General features: G+C 44.3%; 2 protein-coding genes across 2 annotated transcripts; one reads left to right on the top strand and one right to left on the bottom strand.

The window, feature by feature from the left end:
* Nucleotides 1-365: 365 nt before the first annotated feature.
* ythdf3 (YTH N6-methyladenosine RNA binding protein F3) lies at nt 366-10,124 on the bottom strand. The gene is made up of 5 exons (XM_023794491.2): nt 9,754-10,124; nt 9,335-9,359; nt 7,637-7,716; nt 5,597-7,285; nt 366-1,260 (listed from the first exon to the last, which is right to left on the bottom strand). The coding sequence occupies exons 1-5, from the start codon at nt 9,775-9,777 to the stop codon at nt 1,240-1,242; spliced, it is 1,839 nt and encodes a 612-aa protein (XP_023650259.1). The 5' UTR covers nt 9,778-10,124; the 3' UTR covers nt 366-1,239.
* A 2,152-nt stretch (nt 10,125-12,276) lies between these two features.
* On the top strand, nt 12,277-17,721 carry ggh (gamma-glutamyl hydrolase (conjugase, folylpolygammaglutamyl hydrolase)). Its single transcript, XM_023794492.2, has 9 exons — nt 12,277-12,452; nt 12,781-12,889; nt 13,062-13,112; nt 13,543-13,627; nt 13,716-13,854; nt 13,960-14,066; nt 14,325-14,415; nt 16,604-16,738; nt 17,029-17,721. Exons 1-9 carry the CDS (start codon nt 12,329-12,331, stop codon nt 17,154-17,156), a joined length of 969 nt encoding a protein of 322 aa, XP_023650260.1. The 5' UTR covers nt 12,277-12,328; the 3' UTR covers nt 17,157-17,721.
* The last annotated feature ends 178 nt before the right edge of the window (nt 17,722-17,899 follow it).

Here is a 17,899-nt window from a genome sequence, read left to right as displayed (position 1 = left end):
ACAACAGATGTCGTCACGGGACTCAGACGTATATTACTTACAGATGCTTTAAAGGCACAGACATTCATGGGACCACATCCAAGCGTGGTGTGTATGGGCTGGCTAAAGTAGGCATGAGCATGTGTGTCGAGTCAGTGACAGCGGAGGAAGCCACCGACATTGGAACAATGAACCCCAGGAGCTGAGCGCCCCCTTGAGGGCACAACATGCTAAACTCTACCAAACATTTTCCCCCACTCTTAAGACACAATTGTTCATGCATACAGCAGCGGATGGGAAAATGTGTTCAATGCTGAAAGAAAAGGAGAAAAGAAAAAAAAACACACGAGTCAAATGGCACAAAATTAAAAACTCAAAACGTGAGATCGCTAAACAAGTATCATGTTTATTTAGCTAGTGAATCACCTAGAGAAGAAAACTTTCACTTGCATGATACTGATCTGCTTTGGGGAAAGTTCCCACAGCAGGACGCTCTATCGTAAATACGGTTACAGAGGTCTTAAGAAGAAGTCCGTCTTAGGCTGAGGTACGTCACCCTTCATAGTTCAGGACGATTTCGTAACTGTTTAGCACTGAACAAATTTCTCCAATTTAGACAAATGCAACTTCTTTATAACATTTATTACAGTAAAAACTAATGTGTGCATTTACTGGTGTCGCCCACCGTGCTGCAAACTCAGCTTACGGTAACAAAACAAAAACAAGTGAGTAACCATCCACAACATCACTATCCCGCCCGGCTTCCGGCAGAAAGGCCATCCTGCTTCACCTGAATTCTGCTCGAGAATCTGGCAGCTCGATTCAGATTCAAGTAGGAGTTGTTATTAATTTAGGTGTGTGTATATACAGTATACAAACACATAAATTAATTTAACTCAAAATGTGGAGGGAAGAGGGGAAAAAAAAAAAAACTTGTGAACCATTAACAACCAACTATACTGGTTAGTCAGTTAATAAACAAAAAAAAAAATCCAGAGAAAATTAAGGGTATTGGTAGAAGCTTTTAAAAGGACTGAAAGTGCTTTAAATATAGTTTGTGTACTTTTCACAATATCTGTGAGACAGGAGTATATGGGCAGATGGACCAAAAACTGACGGAGGAGTCCATCGTCACGTTGTTTTCCGAGTCATCGCCATCGGCTGAAAACCTCCTCAGAGCTCTTCCTCAAATTTAGGCAATTATTTAAGGGTCTACATAATTAGTGTTGCAGTTCTAGCAGGGACATCTCCACAAGGTCACTATTTGTTTCTGTTCCGCTCCTGTAAAGCAAGAGAAAGAACCATCAGTACAGGTCAGTGCTGGTTACCCATAAGCCAATAGGGGATTAGTACTCATACTCATTAATAGTCATACTTTAGTAATTGTACTCATACTTGTTACATGTATAGAGTTTACAGCTTGCAGATACTAATACTGAATCATAATTTGGGCTATTAAAGTGATGCCTATCATTTTAGTCTTCTACCATTTCAGGCAATCTGTGAGAAGGGAATTAAGGCCCATTAAAACAGAGCTCCAAAATTTTCACACCGCTTCAGAAGAAATAACTTTGTTACGCTCCTGTGCCCAACTCAGCCGATGATATCCCAGGCTGAATCAGGCAGAGGCACCGTGTTCACAGTGAAATGTATTAATTACAGCAAATTGCAGGGGCATTAAGATAAGCGCAGCACATTATCCCCCAGGCTAACAGCACAATTTTCTTGTCATGTGAAACACAGGACTTGTTTTGAGGTTCTTCCTGGGTTTCTGTCACCAGTGAGCCCAGCATCTGCAGGGGCTTCAGAATCTCGGATCTGAGGAGAAAATGAACACCTTCACCGTTCTCTGGGGTCACCCTCCAGGATGAATCAGCATTAACCCTATTCATCGACATCAGCCTCTTTCATTCTTCTCTTCATTACAGCTAATGACCCAAAAGACTAGTTTTAGCTCGACGACACAGTCTCAGAAACTGCTGCTTTAAAATGTAATAAAGGACATTCCAAACATTTCATAAAGTAGAAGGTCCTTAAGCTTGGTATGTTTTGTGAAAATGAAAGCGCAAGTTCAAAAAGTCACAATTACTACATAGGGTCAAAACAAGCCTTCAGAGATGCCTAGGAGGGAATCTAAATACTTCACAAACAGGACAATGTACTGACTAATAAAAAAAGCATATTTCCCATTCTTAACAGTCAGCAACACTTTAATTTTAGCTTCAGTGCCCAGTTCATTGTCAATCGCCTTGACCAGATCACTCTTCATTAATAACCTCTGCACCAATACATTACAAGGCTGTAAAGGTGGCTCCAGGAAACAGGAAAAAGGCAAACCATGTTCAGCTACAGAAGCACAAGCTGTCTATTGAGTAGGCCCAACCAGACGAGATGCTGAGGAACCTCCTGAACATCTGGGGATTTGGTTGCTCCCTACACTTACATGTCCATCATCCGTTTGACCCGCAGACAATCTTGAAATACAGGCTGACATAAGTAATCTGTTCCACCAAGTCTTATGCAAGTGCAGAATTTTCACAAATCAGATTTACCTTCCCATACCATTCAAGACACCTTAAAGCAAAAAACAAACCAAAAATGTATTCGTAATATGTATTAAAATACACGTTAAATAAATGAGAAGATCGAGTGTAAATTTACTTACAGGCGAATGCCACCTTTCCATTGGCGCTTCCGTAAACTCTGTGCATCTGATATTTTTTTTCCAGATTTAAGTCAAGACAAGAGTTGCCTGTACTGCCCATCAGAAATAAAAGGCACATAAAAGGCCCATAAACGTACAAAAGAAACTCCAGACTGCTGAGCCTCACCGCCCTCATAATGCACTCGTCACAGAGGCGGGCCGCATTCCTGAGGGACGCTCATCCACACACACTGAGCATCTGAGCAAACTCACCAAAATGAATGACATACTTTAAGTTAGTGTGTTCTGCCACATTTTGGGCTCAATTACAGCAAGTCTGTACTCTGCATCTTCAGCAAGAAGATCAGCAGCTAAAATCAGCACAAACCCACGTTTCTAAAGGTTGTGTCCTTGTGGTTTTACTGGAGTCAACGACATGGATTCCAGGCAGTCGTACTTCCTCCATTCCGGCCCTTAGGATGCAGACTGCCTGTATTCCCGCTCACAGCACCATCCCACCCAGACACTCCACAAATGGAACCCGGCTACATTCAAAAATAAGCAACACAGGACGGACACCACCTCCTGCACGAAACCTGCAGGAACCCAAGGAGACGACGAGTGATTCTCACATCACCAGGCTGCCTAACGCTGACTCAGGGGTGAAGACACAAGTGTTCACTACCCACTCACTGTCAAAGACCAGTGCGGAAAGCCAAGTACATTTTAACACATACATCCTGCACCATGAACCCAGACCTGCTATTAGGTCTGATAACAAGGGGGTGTGTCCTGGTAAAATCATCAAGCTGCAGTGAGACTGACTTGCCGCTTTCTTAAAATTTACAGTCAGATTGCTTACATCCAAAGCAACTCATAACAGAAAGCAAGGTCAGTAAATCCCTGGAGCAACTGGGGGTTAAGGGCCTCGCTCAGGGGCCCAACATTGAAATCACTCTGCCGACTCGGGGATTTGAACCTCTGACCTACTGATCAGACACAGCATCCCAATCCACACACGGTTATGCTATGTAAAAATGCCAAAATAAAGAAGAAGAGTTCTCTGAGATTAATATTTGCATCCTATTTTTCAAACCACTTAAAGGATTTAAAATCAGATGGGTACATGATCATCTCTGTATAGACATAATACAAAAACACCAAAATGAAATTTTGTGAAATTGTTTGATTTACTTTAGCAAAGATGCACTGTGCAGTTATTTCTGGCGCTACAAGCACCAAATGTGTTATTGCATCAGAGTCAGCCTCCCCTAATAGGGGCCCAAACTTCAAGCCATTTATCCAGTCTGCCAAGTTCCAACACAAATTCAGCATTAGAGATATGGGGGGGGGGGGTCTACAGCTCAAAAGACGTTATAAGTGACATCTGCGAAAATGAGACAGACAGCTGCAAGAAACAGATGGATACAGCCTGCAAAGCAGACACTTAGCAGATAATTAGAGTGAGTAATTGGTACAATTAATGGAGAGAGAAGGTGACCCAAACAAGGAGGATTCTTCGCAGCCCTGCAGGGTAGCAGTACGGACTCGAGGACAGCAGAGAGGCACAGCTGGCTTACAGACATCAGGGGCACCTGTTACTTATATAACCCAAACCACAACCCAACAACACTCTTCAAGTCATGGTGAAATCTGGGCCAAGTCCCAGACAGCTGCACTGCGATCAGACCTCACACAACCCCTCAAAGACCACCTGGAGGGTCCTACCCTAACCCTCCAAACACAGACCACTTTCTAGGTTCTTCTGCCCCGCTGAAGCCACCCTACACCAGCACAGAATAAGCTGGCTGTTTAAGTTCTGATAATGATTGCAAAAACAGAAAATAACCAACTACATGACATAAAAATCATGGTTTGGGGAAGAAAAACAAATTATGCGAGAGTGCAGATAAATTTCAACACGCGAGTGTGGAGTCATGGCAAAGGGGAAGCTTTCATCCTAGAAGAGAGATAAGAAGCGAAAAGCAGCTGATGAACTTCATCAGCGGATGCAACCGGCCAACACTGTTCAATTTCAGCTAAAATACCAGAAAAGCCTTTTATAATAGGCAACGTCTGGACATGCAAATGGGAAAGAAACATCTGGTGTCAAGGAGGAAGAAGATTCTCAGTGCAACAGCAAATGCCAAAACACCGATGAGGGTCCAGTCAGTACGGTGGAGTCTGCAGAGGTGATGCGGCTATGCAGCGGTGTGGTTCTGAACCAGGATGACATGAACTCAACCACAACAGAGGCCAAAGTAAGGTCAAACATTTCCACAGCATTGCAAAGGTATCACCAAGAGATGCGCAACGTATCAGTTTGGCCGACGTGCATAAAAAAAAACTCAAGACATCGGCATCGATCCAATGTGTTGATCTTGGGCTATACTGCCTGGTGATATTTCAGCTTTAGTTAACATTCAAAGTTAGTAGTACCAGAAATAAAGATAAAATAATGAATAGGGCCCATTTTCCATAGTGGAGGATAAGGGATTGCGTCGGTTCATTCAGCACTTAGAACCTCGCTACAGTCTCCCAAGGCTGCACTACTTCGCTGTTGTCTCGCTGCCTGCATTATATGATGTGGTTACTGCACACATTTAAAGGATCTTAAGTAGTAACATCACCGACATCAGTTCCACTACAGATTTGTGGAGCTCATCAGTCAGCCGGCTATGGTTCCACATCGGTGCATCACTAGCAGAGGTGTTACCAAGATCAGTTGCCTAAAACAGTTCTTGTAGCGGTCTGCTGTCTCCCTATCGCCTCCTCCCCGCTCAGACAGACAGGGAGCTGCTTCAATAGCTCCACATGTTCCCACATGGAAGATGTATGGATGGAGAAACCAAAGTAAAAAAGATCCTGACTCACAACAGGGCTGCAATCCAGCTGCAGACCAGAAGCACCCAACCCCGGCAAATGAGCAGAGCACGGACTCCGGAATCGGGAGAGATGTTAGGCGGGTCTTACCCTACGCATGGCCTCTTCCTCTTCCTGGCGCTTCTCGTAATGTGCAAAGTCATCAAAGATTGAGGTGGTATGCTTGAACGTTGCAATGATTTTAAGCACTTGCTTCGCCTTTTCTAGCGGGACTTCCTGAGTGTCCCTGGAGTTGGTGACAGGTTTGTTGTCATTGTTCTCCAAGCGGATGTGCCGCAGCTGGTTGTTGGGCACGTCCTTGACAAAGACCCACTTCACCTCGAACTTGCCCTTCCACTTGTCCTGAGACCAAACTCCAGCGTATGCGTTGTAATCCACCGGCGACTTCATCTCGGCCACGCCGCAGAAGTGTCCACTGCCATTGACGCTGAAGAGTAGGTAGAGCGGCCCCTTGGCGCCCAGTGAGCGGTAGGCGGCGTCCAGACGCTTGTTGCCGTGCTCCGTGCTGCACCAGATGGAGTACTTGATGGAACGGTGGATGTCATCCTCCGAGTAGCTCTTGATGATGAACACGCGACCGTTTTTCAAGCTCCAGTCGAAGTCTTTGGGATTGTAGTTGTTGAGGGCCTTGAGGTTCTCCAGCATGGGGTGGACCTCGGCAGAGGCCGGGGGCACGCTCAGGGGAATGCCCCCTCCAAGACCAAAGCTCTCCGGTCCGCCACCCTGGTTGAAGCTGGCGCCACGGTTACGAGGCGCCACCCACCGGTTCTGGGGAGGTGCAGGCTGCTGCTGGTGTTGCTGCTGCTGTGGAGGTTGTGGGAGGGTCTGGGGCGGGCCAGGGGGTGCGGGGTGCTGCTGGTGGGGGTGAGGGGGCCCTGGGGGCAGCTGCGGAGGTCCTTGGGTGGAGTGCAGCGGCATTTGCAGGGGCTGGTGCTGGTGCTGGTGCGCGGCCTGCGGGGGCAGCGGGCTGGGCATCAGCGGCTGAGTAGGGGGCAGCAGCGCCTGCTGCACCAGGGTCTGGGGGGGCATCATCTGCTGCGCCAGGGGCGGTTTGGCAATGGGCCCCTTGTCGTCCCAAGTGCCAATGTTCATGTTATGTTTGATGGGGGGCGGGGGGATGGCAGCGCCAACCCCACCCACGTTGGCCTTGGGCTTCAGCTTGGGCTGGGGCTTGGCGGGCTTGCGGGCAATGGCCGCCCACGAGGTGGGCTTGGGAGCCGAGGAGCTGACAGGAGGCACGCTGCTGGCGGCCATGCTGCTCATGCCAGCGGCCCCGCCCAGCGGCGAGCCCACGGTCTTGGTGACGGCGGCCATGTCAGAGCCCAGCTTGAGGCCCGCCATGCCCTGCTCGATGGTGCCCAGGCCCGGCACCTTGCTCAGCTGCGTGTCGCTGCCGAAGCCGGCCTGCCCGTCGGCGATGGCCCGGCCCAGGGAGCTGGGCGCGTAGCCGTAGCTGGAGCTGTAGGCCGAGCTCTGCGTCGACTGTCCCTGCGAGCCGCTTGTGCCCCAGGTGGAGAAGTCCGCGTTGCCGGGGAAGAAGTTAAAGCCGTGCTGGCTGAGGAAGGGGGGCGTGTTGCCCAAGGCCCCCGGCTGGCCGAACACGCCGTCCGGGATGAAGTGGTGCTCGCCATTGCTCATCTGTCCATAGGTGGTCAAGTAGGGCATTGGGGGGTCCCCAGCAGTGGACCAGGCAGCTTCACCCAGGGAGTAGGGGAACCCGATGGATGGAGCATAATAGCTGGGCATGTAGGGGTCTGACATCGGGGGGTAGCTGTTACTCTGTTGGGGGGGTGGTTGTCAGTTCAGTGTCACGCCTAAACACTACACCCCTATAGCTGGTTGAACCCGATTAGTTATAAACAGCACATCACACCTCAAAGGAAGGATGAGCATTAATCCCGGTGTTACAAATTGGGGTAACAAAAGCAAGGAGCACATTAAACATCCTGCAGCGCTGCAGCTTCACGGATAGGTAGGGAAGCCGCCTCATCATGCAATTACCAACTGAGAGGAATGACTGGGGATTCAATCATGCATACGGAAGGGGGGAGACGTCCCAGTATTACGTAAAAAAAAAAAAAAAAAACAAGATACAATGCAAATGTGAGATGCTCAGGGCGATCGATTCACCTGATTCGTCTGACCGCTCAGGTAAGGCTCAAAGTCGTCATCGTTTACAGCGTCTTTCTGATGCATCGAACCGTTCTGAACTAAAACACGAGGAGAGAAAATTTTATGTTTTAAAAAAATCAATACAAACAGATCAATATAAAATGCATAAGAATCTGAACCACAGAAGCACAAGAGCCTAAATTTTAGATTATAGAACATTAAGATTTTGATTTAGACTACATAAATCAGCACAAATTCACCTTTCATGATTTGATACTTACAATGCGATGTACAATACTTGTGAATAAATGCTGCAGATTCTGTCTTTAATCAGATATATGATTTTGCTAAGCATTCTGATTAATAAATTTTCCCATACAAATCACAACAGACGTCTCCAACAGAAGCTGTTGATTTTATCCAGAAAAGATATTAGCAGTTTGCCAACAATTAATGCAATATCACAGTTCAGGTGAAATGTCAGGTGTAAATTGAAATGACTATAGCAATTCTCCTCAATCTGATTTAGTTACTTGAAGCTGTTCTTTTTCTCCCTATCCAACAAAAACAACCAAGTGCGCGAGCTTTCAAATGCCAGGAATCTTAGCAAAGCATCATGAACATTGCAGAGCATAACTAACACCCCCAGGACCAAAAAAAACAAATCACTCGGCCACTGCAGCCCAGTCCACAGCTGCTATTTTCCAAACCAAAAAGGACATAAAACAAGACAAGGTCCCCCACTTTCTGCCGACTACATTCAAACAGGTGCTTGCAATTTTGGCCCAAGTTCCACAAGTCGTTTTTAGTTCTCATATAATGATACATAAAGTTCATTTCATCGCTTAGTTGTTTTATCATAACCAGGAAAACCTAAGCCATATCAAGATGCATTACTAATTTGACTTGACTGTTACCGCAGACCACTTTAATGTGGTAAAATTAATAATGCAAATAATACAGTTTTAAGTAAATTATTCAATTATTCAAGAAGGCCAAAGGAGATAAAATGGCTCTCTTCTATCACCTCTCAGTTTAAACTCAATAACACTGTTATTTGCACCCTGTAGTAGTTTATCAACAAATGAGCCCAAATGTTGAGCGAAAGTAGCTTTCGTTGCTATTGTGCCCTTACATTATAACGATACTCAACCATGTTTACACTGTGCCTAGAAACAAATCTACTCAAATACAGGACCTATAAACGCTGGTAAGATTTCCGCTTCAGGAGCCCACTAAAAAACCGATCCAACACGGTGGACTGATGGAGGACTGCACGTGGGAGAAAAACATAACACCATGCAACAAAATGCACACTGTCTGATTTAACTTCATGTTATTTAAGTGACAACATTGGCAAAGTGGGCTGAAAGTCTGAGCTGTCAGCCTAACACAGCCCGGAAGCATTGGGTTCAGAAACGACATATAAAAATGGGTACTCGGGCGGGTGAAAGAGGCGGGCTTCCAAAATGAACACGATCACAGAACCCGGCAGGGACGGGGTTCCAAAACTGAGACAAACATAGAACCTGGCTAGGACAAGCTTCCAAAACAAAGATAACACTGCACCAGCCTAGGACAGGCTTCCGAAACGGAAACATACACAGAACTTGAAACATGCTAAAAAAACAAAAATAAATACTGGACACAGAAGGCAGCTGACAAACTAGGCAGACAGTATCTTACTAAGTACTTAATTAGGGTGACGTTACTCACCTTTATTTCCTTGTCCTTTGGGTCTCTGGCATCCCATAAATGTGAACAGAGAGAAGGGGAGGGGGATGAGGGTCAGAGAAAATGGTCAGAGTACATCGTGCTGACAGTCAGAAAGCAGGGCAGTCTGTACACTTCCACCCCCTGGCTCCGGGCCTCCCTTAAGGACACACTCCCTTCACAGACATGGCCCCTCGTACCCATTCCTTCCTTCCCACCCAGACGTGTGGCCCTTGCCCGCCCCCTGAGGAAGCTCTCCCTTCACACGTAAGGCGCCCTCTGCCCACTTCGCCACCCCCGGCTCTGTGCTCCGGGGCCTCCCGCACCTCCATTACAGCGCACGGCCTACCGCACTGCGCCCAGGACGCACGAGAGCCCAGGGGCCGGAGACCGGGCCGGCTCGGCAACGAAGACAGTGCTACCTGGTCTACGGTAGTCGCGGACATCCTCTGGGGAGCGCGGCTGGCGGACTGGTCACGATGGTCCACGGTCTCTGCTGCTTGCGGCCGCCTGCGGGATCCCTCTGCGTCTCGGCTGCTCGGGCTCTCCTCTCCTGCGCTCCCAGAACCCCGTACGGGCGAGGATTTAAAGCGACAGGCTTGCGGTGTACTACAGATACACGATACGGCGAGGTCGCCTCGTTTTCCTCGGTGGCCCTCGCTGCGCGTAAGCGCCAGTAATGTCTGACTAAAAGAGCCCTGACTCTGCCTAGATCCTACAATGGCGGAACGACTCTGCTCTCACTTCCGGTACGCGGCTCCGTGACCTTCCGCCCATGACGTCAGTAAACACTCGTCCAATGGGCGACAGTCTTTCTCGACGGCGCAGCGAACCACCCGTCGTTCAATTATGAAATGGGACACGCTTAATAGATAGATATATACTCAATTCATCCCCGGAGGGAAGTTCAGCGACAGCGAATAGAAAGACAAAAAAAAAGTCATTAGTAGCAGTCCTGCAGCCACCAAATTAACCGGGAATCAACAAAAGTAACGTCAGTACACTTAGATTTGTAATACAAAACACATAAGGTCGCTTTATAATACAGAAGGCAAAATTACTGAAGTACATTTCAATATGTGTATAAAATAATATAAAACAGGACACAGTATCATTACGTTATATTTCCCTAAAGAGTTAACGTTGATATTTTTAAAAAGATTTTTTTTAACTGAATATATATTTCCGTAATCTATTTAAATTAAAAGTTACATGTTAAATGTTAACTGCAGCGTCACACAACAAATTCATTCTCCGAAAATATGTCTTTAGACTCAAATACAGGTAGTTATTTTCCTGGGCATATTACACGTTTTGCGTGTTCAGTTAATTATATATTCTAGGCTTGTTTGCTCAGTCTATATAAATGATTCATACGATATAAAATCATATGAGTAGAGTACGTTTTTAATTATGTGCAGATCATCTCAGCATATGTAGCTCAGTTATGGCCTGAGTTCCAGGGACAAACTGTGTAGCAAACTGTGACCCTGTCGGGTACTTCAAATGGAAGGATAGTGTAAGACGTTCTTGTTCCTGTTTTTTTTTCTCCCAGAAAACATTACAAATGCCCCACCTCCCAACCTAACCGATTTTACAACCAGGAGATAAAAGACATTTTAAACCAAATATTAAGTTTAGAGCGAAAATGAAAATGTACCTAACCTTCCAGTAAAAATGGGGCATAATAAATCTAATTCAAGTCAGGCAGATGAAAATCCATCCATCCATTTTCCAAACCACTTGTCCTACTGGGTCATGGGGGGTCTGGAGCCTATCCTGGAAGCTACAGGTACGAGGTGGGGAACAACCCAGGATGGGGGGCCAGCCCATCACAGGGCACATTCACTCACACATGCACACCTATGGGCAATTTTAGTAACCCCAATTAGCCTCAGCATATCTTTGGACTGTGGGGGGAAACCAGAGTACCTGGAGGAAACCCCACAACGACATGGGGAAAATATGCAAACTCCACACACATGGAACCCAGGTGGAGACTTGAACACTGGTCCCAGAGGTGTGAGGCAACAGTGCTAACCACTGCACCACCCCTGCAGATGAAAATAAACCTGTAAAATAATATGAAGAGATGCTCTTTCATTTTCCATCAAAATATGTTAGATAGTTGCCAGTTCTAATCAAGTCTTGTTACAACCAGGCAAAAGATGCAATCTATCATGCTGCACTCAAGGGATCCAAGCTAATCCTCCATGCTAAGCAGCTCATTGCTTGCATTAACTGACCCTTTATATACAAAATCACATGAAAATGCTTAGTTTGTGAGTGTGTGTGTGTGTGAACATACATTCGTTTTTTAAATTTATGTATATTTGTAATGTTACAAGTACTTGCAGCATGTAATTTATAGCAGTTATTCAGTTACGGTGTGACTATCCATAAAAAAATATGCTGCGTTATAATAGCCAGCAGAGGGAGACTAAATCAAATCCAGTATAACCCAATAGGAAATTTTGCAACAGAATTTCTCGTAAATAAGTTGAAAGCACAGCTAACTATATATCTGGTAAACTGAAATAACATATGAAACCTGTTATGATAAAGTTCATAGTCGGGTATGCAATTTATGTTTGGGCCAGCCTAGGACGTAGGTTGGGTTCCAACACTGTTAGGACCTCCCGTCCCAGTAAACCATACCCATATGTACGCCATTGTGTCCAGTACAGTATATCTGCAGCTGAATTAGCGTTACATAGCTTTGTTTCACGGGTGTAGAAAATCCGGGAAATCCAGGTTTCGTTACGTAAACATGTTGTTGATGTGACAATTTGTAGGTTGTTATCAGTCCAGTGTGCTGCCTCTCTGCACCCGTCCAGCTGTCAAGTGCAGCGCTCGTTTCGGCTTAATTCATCAATCAGGCGCATGCTTGGAGTTTATCAATATACATCACGTGACGCGGTAAAGCTAACCTATAGGATTTCGGGGCTGCCGAGAACCCATCAATAGGATGTCGGCGCTTTGGAATGACGTGGCGCTATGAATCCGGAAATAGGATTGAGCACCATGAAAATATACAGCTTGGGGCTTCTATTGTCTTTCATCGGCTTTGCATTTTCTGCAGACCTATCCTCACAAGAGAGGAATGACAGGCCAATAGTGGGTATGTCTCAGATTTTATAAGAGCTCCTTATCACGCTAGCAAGCAGAGGCGAAGTTGTGTCAGTGGTTATCGTCATGGCTGGCTTTGTTGTTTCTGGGCTCCTCTCTGTTGTTTCAAAAACTAAATAAATATCTAGCCAGTGGAGTCAGAATATCGTAGTTAGCTATCTGCTTCAACATCTCCTAAAAAAGGAACGCTTTTATTTAATATTTAATGCAGTGAGTTTCTGGCCAGCAGGGGGACCCCCACGCGAATGTACGGTTTGAGTGGTGATAAACATCGCCGCTGGTTGCTGAGTGACGTTTACATGACGTTTCCATCTGTTCAGGTATCTTGGCCCAGGAATACGCCAAACCCAGGCCTTCCCGACTTTCGTATATCGCTGCATCATATGTAAAATTTCTGGAGTCGGCTGGTGCAAGAGTCGTACCTGTGAAGTAAACATTGCTTATATATTCCTTAATAGTAAAGTAATTTCTGTCTGTAATCACTTGCTGTATAACGTTCAGGCTTGATGTGTTAATTTGTGATTTTACAAAGATCTACCTGGTGATTTATAACGTTATTCAGAGGATGAAACCTGCCTGCTTTGTTTTTTCTTTGCTACAGGCTAAATCAGACAAAGGAGGAATATGAAACCCTTTTTAACTCCATCAATGGGTATGTCTGCTGTGAAATTAGAATGCTCACCGGGAATTCTGGGGCTGTGAGATCCTGCATTTTCATCTTCGTTAAAACCCCTGGTGGCTTTGTGGTCATGTGACCAAAACACAATGGCAGTTGTACATATAGGTAGATGGTGAGATGTTCTGCATGGGTATTTCTCATCTCTCAAAATGACCTAATGCATGTTCAAAATGGCCATCAGAGGTCTCTTATTTCAAAATGTATGTGCATTCAAGGTGTCTATGGAACATTGTAGAATATATGTAGGATGATTTATGGTAGAATATCTTCTTAGTTGTAAATAATCCTGGGGTACTGTACTTATGTCCAAAATGCATGTAATGAGCTTATACAGTATGTACCCACATAGAAGGATGAGAGGGCAAGTTGTTGCAAAAATGATGCTGATCCTTTTTCCCTATAGAGTACTATTTCCTGGAGGTGCAGTCAGCCTCAATGCTTCAGGGTACGCCAAAGCTGCAAAAGTATTCTATGATCTTGCTATAAAGGTTTGTTTTTTTCTTATATTAGTACTGGTTTATATAATCACACTTTCTCATTAAGCCACAAAATGATATGAATGTTTAAATTTTCCAGGCAAATTCCAAAGGTGACTATTTCCCAGTTTGGGGAACGTGTTTAGGGTTTGAGGAGCTGGTGTATCTGACCTTTGGGAAGTGGTGCCTGTCTTCAACCAACACGACTGCTGTTGCACTTCCTTTGAATTTCACCAAAGGTTTGTGTCACTGAAAGCCAGCACACCGACAAGCAGGCAAAGTACCTCAAAAATTAGACTTGTGTTTATGAAAGAAATGGTGTCCTTGCTTGCATGTCGTCTCAGAGGCCACACTGAGCAGGCTGTTCAAGAACTTTCCAGAGGATGTCCTCCGTGCTTTTTCCACAGAACCCATAACCGAAAATTCTCATAAATGGAGTCTGACTCTTAAGGTACAGTAATTTACACGATACTTTCAGGTTTTGCTGTAGAGTGACAGACCTACGATATGTTCTTTACAAAATGCTGGAGCTACTGTTAGGGTTTCAGGAAAGCATTCATTGCTAATAGAACCACCTGAGAACAAGCTCTGAAGTTGGATCTGTTGTAGACTATGCACCTAAGTGGATGATGGGGCTGGGGTGTGGATTGTGCAAATTTCATACCTTTTTTTCTGAAGACTAAAAGGTTTGGTCCACAATCTGTTGTAGACTTTCAACAGGAGTAAATCACTGAAGAACTTCTACAGTGTTTTGAGCACTAATAATGACGGGAAAGTGGAGTTTGTGTCGACCATAGAGGGTGAGCTGTCTTTTTTTCCTCTAACTTGATGTTTTATATTTGGTTAATTTGTAAGAGTACGGAGTGCTATATATTGCATGTTCCGTCTAAGTTTCATTTTGATCAGAGTGAAACTAAGTGTAGAGAGCATGGAAATCCAGGCTTTGAGGGTGTTCTCCAGTATAGGAAAGAGTTTGAAATTATAGGGACTAGGGATGTTAACCGATGACCGTTTGACCGGTGGTTGACCGTATCAACGTTAACCGGTCAAAGTTGTCGGTAGTCGGTTAAAAAAAAAAGTGATATCTAAATTAGGCTATTATAGACAGTGGACTATACGCTACTACAGTTAGCCATCTCATTCCTCATCTTTTTGTGTTAAGTGAACAAATTATCCCTCACACTCAATTTTTCATAACTCGCCTGTTTGTACTTAATAAACCAATAAAAACATTTGGCGCGAGGTCACAGCGTTTGGGTTCGCGCGCTCACAAGGTTTGCGAAATTTAACTTTAACTTGTTTTTCGTTAATTTATTTTCCAAGAATAACTAATGGCCAAATCGTTGTGTTATGTTTTAATAATTAGCACCCTTAACACCTGTCTGTGAGCTGTTTGTTGGCTACAGTATTCTCATTCATAGATTCTAATAATTTTTCGTTTATTTAATGTTATTCTTAAGAATAGCTGTAGGTTTTTGTCTGTTATGGTTTAGGAGATGTTGCCCTTAACAGAAGTTGACACTTGTCTTTTTGAAAAATAAAAAAATAATATTAATTATACAACAGAGTTGTCCTGTCCGTTATTAGAAGGCACACAGTGAGTTAGACCTGCCTTGGCCGGTGCGTCTTTTACGCATTCTGAAGGTGCCTGTTTTATCCATTGGTTTTATCATGTTGCAGTCTATTAGGCAACATTCCGCATAAGATGGGCTTAGATTTGGAAATACATTACATCTACATTTCAGTGGTAACCGATAAGGTGATGATGATCATCATCTTTCTTTATTATGGTTAGCACTACCTCAACTAAAGCGGCGTCTCTTCGGAGCTGTCATTTTCTTAAATGAGCCGTGGCAATGTTTCAAATGAGCTTCTAACCTAGACAAACGCCTTTATTTTCAAAGCGATCACCTTGTACCCAAACCATTTGAAACTAAGGAGCCATTTGTCCTACGATTACATACAACAAGCTCTTCGGCGCCGCGTTTGCGGGACTCATGTTTCGCGCTGTAGGGGATTTAAAAAAAGTGACGTGAGTGGCAGTGTGTGTGTGTGTGTGCGGGAGGCAGAGCGGCAGAGAGATGCGACAGAGTTGCGAAATTGCAGGCGCGGCTCGAAATGGCTGTTATTTCAAATAGCGTACCATATTTTAAACTAATCGGTTAACCGGTTTCAACCGGCTACTGAGGCTCGGTGGTCGGTCAAGAAATTTTTTAGTTTTCGCCATCCCTAATAGGGACACAACTTAAATTTTTTTATATAAAAATCTGTTTATTGAGGGGATGGGGTGAATGAAGTCAATTTAGTATCACAGGGTACACATCCCCCCTGCCCCCTGCCCTTCCAGTGCCCCTGTCTGTGCTATACTGCCTGAACTAACAGTTAATCGAATTTTAATTTCAGTTACATTTTTGGCTTACATGTCAGTCAAAACAAAATAATTGCAATAAAACGATTATTGTGCTGCATTGTATTTTGCAATGATGCTCCTGTTTTTATCTTGTGTTATAAATCCAGCGCCACCCTTTTCCAGTCCCTTCTTATTTGTTTTTCAGTTGAATTATATCTAGAGTTCAAGGAAATCCACTGTTAGTCTAGTTCATTTGATGCATGATCTAGTCAATTAGTGATCATGTTAAATAATCATGATTATTGACCAAAATAATCCTTTTTTATGATTTTTGCCATAATTGAACAGCCAGAACACCAAAGTTCCACATGGCATTAATGGCAAGCTTTGGGGAACTAACCATAGTCCACTATCCCTCCCCCATGGCTGAAAATCACGTCAATATTAAAAATCCCTCCCTAGGCCAATGTTGTACATTATATGAGCATATTGAAATAGGATACATTGTGACTTTTCTTATTTTGCGGTGTAAAAAAGTCATCATACTGCAAGAGTCAGCAGTGGACTGGCTGTGTTAGCGATCTTCAGCTGTTAAGAATGCCTCCCTTGATGCCTGATGCGCGGTGCTTCCACTGCAGCAAAGGATTACCCGATTTACGGGACTCAGTGGCATCCCGAGAAGAACGCCTTCGAGTGGACGAGACCTTACATCCCGCACTCGCCTTCGGCCGTGAAGGCAGCCTTTTTCATGGCTGACTTTTTTGTGAACGAAGGTAAGTTTAATGGAGGGGAGGAAATCGTTCGCAGGTTTACAGTTAAGGTTGCATGCACAGGGAGGATGAAAAAAAATGAGGAAAGGCAGTATGTAAGGTGCAGTGGATAAACCTCCTGGAATGTAAGAGGGTGCAGTCCCTGGAATCGCTGTAGATCTGTCTCAGTATCTTCATACCATAGAGCTAAGTTGTCTAGTCGTGATAACATGGATTGCTTTGGAATCTATTTTCTCTCTTACCTGTATATTCCACTCAGTTGTACTCTGACATGAATAATTTGTCATTTTCAGCCAGAAAGAACTTTCATCGATTTGCAAATGCCAAAGACGAATCGCAGGCCCTCATCTATAACTACAAACCAGTCTACACGAGTAGGTGGTCTAAAACTTCTGCATTTGAACAGATATATTTTTTTTAATTGGAGGATTGTGCTGAAACTCGGGGAAAGAATGATTCAGGTTTAAAATTCTGGTACCAGTATAAGTTGATATTTTAAAAATGTGAATGTTATTAAAATACACATTATATTTTCTTTGTCATGCTTTATAGGGGCTTATACACACACTAATTTGTAGCTATTGATCAGTTAATGACTGATCCCCGCGCTTGTTCTTGGTGACAACGTTCCACCTGTGTTCTGAACACTCAGCATTCTGGGCCCAAACCTGGCAGGGCAAGCATCACACATCTGCCTGGAAATTTAGGGCACAGTGTTCCTATGTTTGCTTAGAACCCCATTTATTTTGCTCATGATAACAGGTGTGCTGTGTTTTTCTGTAATGAATAAATAAAGGTGGCCTGGGCAATTATAAAAGTTTTATTGCACAAGCGGCAGCGCATATAAACGATTTGTTAGTATGTGGTTTGATTGACAAGCAATCTGAACTTTGCAACCAGCACTTTAGTTCTTGACAATGAACTGAAAATGACAGCTTTTTAACTCTGCATGTACGTGATTAATAAAAAATATGTTCTCATAAAAACAGTGATCATTTGTGATTCCAGGACCAGGTTAGTCTGTGTCATTGATCTATATCTCATAAAGTCAGATTCCTCTGCACTTGTTGGTTGGATGGGTTGAAGCAGTAACCTATTTTAAACTTGTTGCAGGTGTGGGGATGTGCTTTTTCGAAACCAGGACAGAAAGAATAATGCGCTGTG

The sequence above is a fragment of the Paramormyrops kingsleyae genome, chromosome 15 (assembly GCF_048594095.1).
Source record: "Paramormyrops kingsleyae isolate MSU_618 chromosome 15, PKINGS_0.4, whole genome shotgun sequence".
Classification (NCBI taxonomy): domain Eukaryota; kingdom Metazoa; phylum Chordata; class Actinopteri; order Osteoglossiformes; family Mormyridae; genus Paramormyrops; species Paramormyrops kingsleyae.
Note: the sequence above shows the minus strand (reverse complement) of the source record. Positions and strands in the feature narration are given on the sequence as shown.